Consider the following 2,617-nt stretch of genomic DNA (forward strand, 5'->3'; position numbering starts at 1 on the left):
TATTTATTGATATTATTTAAAAATAATAATTATTATATAAAATTAGCAAATGATAATATTAACCTTTTCATTTAAAAAATAAATTAAAACAAACAAAATTCATTGATTGGTTGAGAGGGAGGTTGCATGGGTTGTACAAATAGGGAGGGTTGTAAAAGAAATATACCCTATATATGTATGTATATATAACACGGTTGACGGACCGACGGGTATATATACATATAACACATACAACATCATGTAAATATATGTATATAACACAGGCCGACGGTTATATACTTATACCACATGCACATGTGTACATGTAATACACATCATGGTTAGCAACCAAAACACACACACACACACACATATATATATATATATATACACACACACACTAATAACACATATACATGTATACATACGACACTGCACATAAAATATGTACATATAACACATAAAATATGAGAAAATAAGAAAAAGTGGGATAATCCCCCGTTGATCCCTCACATATCAGCGATGGATCAACGAGGGAATTATTTTTTTGGCCAATTACCTTGCAGATCCTTCGCTGATCTGCGAGTGATCAACAAGGGAAATTGTTTTTGGGCAATTCCCTTGCCGATCAACGAAGGTTAGTGAGGGAATTGGGTTTTAGACATTACCTAGCTGATCCCTCGTTGATCAGCGAGGGAACTGGTTTTTGTCCTTTCCGTCGCTAATCCCTATCTAATCAGTGAGGGATCAACGCTGATCCCTAGCTGATCAGTGAGGGATCAACGCTGATCCCTAGCTGATCAGTGAGNATCAGTGAGGGATCAACGCTGATCCCTAGCTGATCAGTGAGGGATCAACGCTGATCCCTAGCTGATCAGTGAGAGATCAACGAGTGAATCGGTTTTTGGATATTCGAGGGATCAACGAGGGAATTGGTTTGTTCTTTCCCTCACTGATTAGCAAAGAATTTTTTCCGTCTTTGATACCTTGTTTTCTAGTAGTGATATACTTGGATTTTAAGATGTTTTAAAAAGCTGAGGCAAATTAGTTAGATGTTTTAAAGTAAATATATAACAAGTTGATTTAATAGAACTCATTTTTGAGGGAGAACACAAACTTAACTATCTCCAACTTTAACTGGTTTTTAAATCTCACCATTAATTTGATTCTTGTTATTGATTGTTAAGCCCATATTTGACAATTACACAGTAACCAGTTCCTTTTTTTTTAGTTTATTAATTTAGTTTTTCCAACGACCTCATATTTACCCGTTAATTTGCCAAACACGATCTAGACATTAAGAAGTGATCACTTTGAGAATGTGCATCCTACAAGAGATCGAAGATTATCGGTTATTAAAATCGTCAAGGGGTTAGAAATAGAAATGCTTCAAAACATGAGGGATGATATGTGTAGTTTCATGTAACACAAAATTAAAAGTCAATGGTTTGACAAAAAAATGAGTTTATAGAAGTATCCAGTGGCAGCAATTGCTTGAACGCGAAGGCAGGTCTCGTTGGAAGAATGGTCGGCACCACCTCTTGCTCCCTCCCCGCATTATTTGGACCTTATGACCCTCCCTCAATTTTTCCAATAATTTTTACTTATTTTAATTAAAGTAAATTATTAATAAAATATTACAAAATATATAAATATAATCCCCCATGAAAGCAAAACCAAAAGCTCCATTTATTTGTAAATACCAAATCCAACCCCTCATAGTACTCGATCTCCATGCTCTCTCCTCCATCCTCCGCCCTCCACCCGCTATGGTTGCCGGAACACGATCACCCACAACTGTAATCATTCTTGTATCTCTCTTCCTCCTCCTCCTCCTCTTATGGTGCACCACCACACAACCACCAACTGCAATCGCCATTCGTGTTATAAACAACCACCAAGAGGATCAACATTATTATCAACCGTTATCGACTCACCGCGTACTGATCAGCAACAGGAAGGTGTTATCACATCCCACGAAATTCGACTTCACACCATTCATTCATGGGCATCACCACCACCACCACCACCGTCACCGCCACCACCAACACCGGCTGGCGGCAGCAGGGTCCAAGATCGACCCACGATACGGTGTTGAGATGCGGCTTGTCCCGACGGGTCCAAACCCTTTGCACCATTAAGGTTTCCTTGACCTTACTTGATATATGTAATTGTAGTATATGTTGCTTATTCAGCAAAACAAAAAGAGGTAAAAAAATATAACGGAATTTATTCATAAATACATATTTTTTTTTTAATTTTCTTATCATCATTCACTTTCTATTATTGAGACTTCAGTGGTTAATACTTATAACACTACTGGTTACTTGTTCCAATTCTAATTATGACTTGCATGTCTCTACGTGTCTGAATATTGTATTATATATTATTATCATTCACATATGAATACACTAACAGTAAACAAGTGCCATGGATCAACGATCGATGGTCAAATTGGTGTTTCACCGACCCTTTAATCCCAGTTATACATTCAAAGATTCACCACTAACAAATGAATCCTATATTTTCTTAAAAAAGAAAAACAAATAATTAAAAAATATTATTTTTTATTATATTTAATATTAATTAAATAAAAGAATATTGGAAATAGATGAAGGTGATCATGGTTATTAGTAGC

The 2,617-nt window shown here is 36.0% G+C and overlaps 1 protein-coding gene across 1 annotated transcript; it reads left to right on the top strand.

The window, feature by feature from the left end:
• The first annotated feature begins 1,643 nt into the window (after positions 1 to 1,643).
• LOC112509149 (CLAVATA3/ESR (CLE)-related protein 12-like) lies at positions 1,644 to 2,120 on the top strand. The gene has a single exon (XM_025114006.1). The coding sequence runs from the start codon at positions 1,644 to 1,646 to the stop codon at positions 2,118 to 2,120; it is 477 nt and encodes a 158-aa protein (XP_024969774.1).
• The last annotated feature ends 497 nt before the right edge of the window (positions 2,121 to 2,617 follow it).

This window comes from Cynara cardunculus, assembly GCF_001531365.2.
Source record: "Cynara cardunculus var. scolymus isolate 2C chromosome LG 3, CcrdV1, whole genome shotgun sequence".
NCBI lineage: Eukaryota > Viridiplantae > Streptophyta > Magnoliopsida > Asterales > Asteraceae > Cynara > Cynara cardunculus.

Bases quoted from the DNA above. Each gene is read 5' to 3' on its own strand.
- LOC112509149 (XM_025114006.1), top strand. From the start codon at position 1,644: ATGAAAGCAAAACCAAAAGCTCCATTTATTTGTAAATACCAAATCCAA.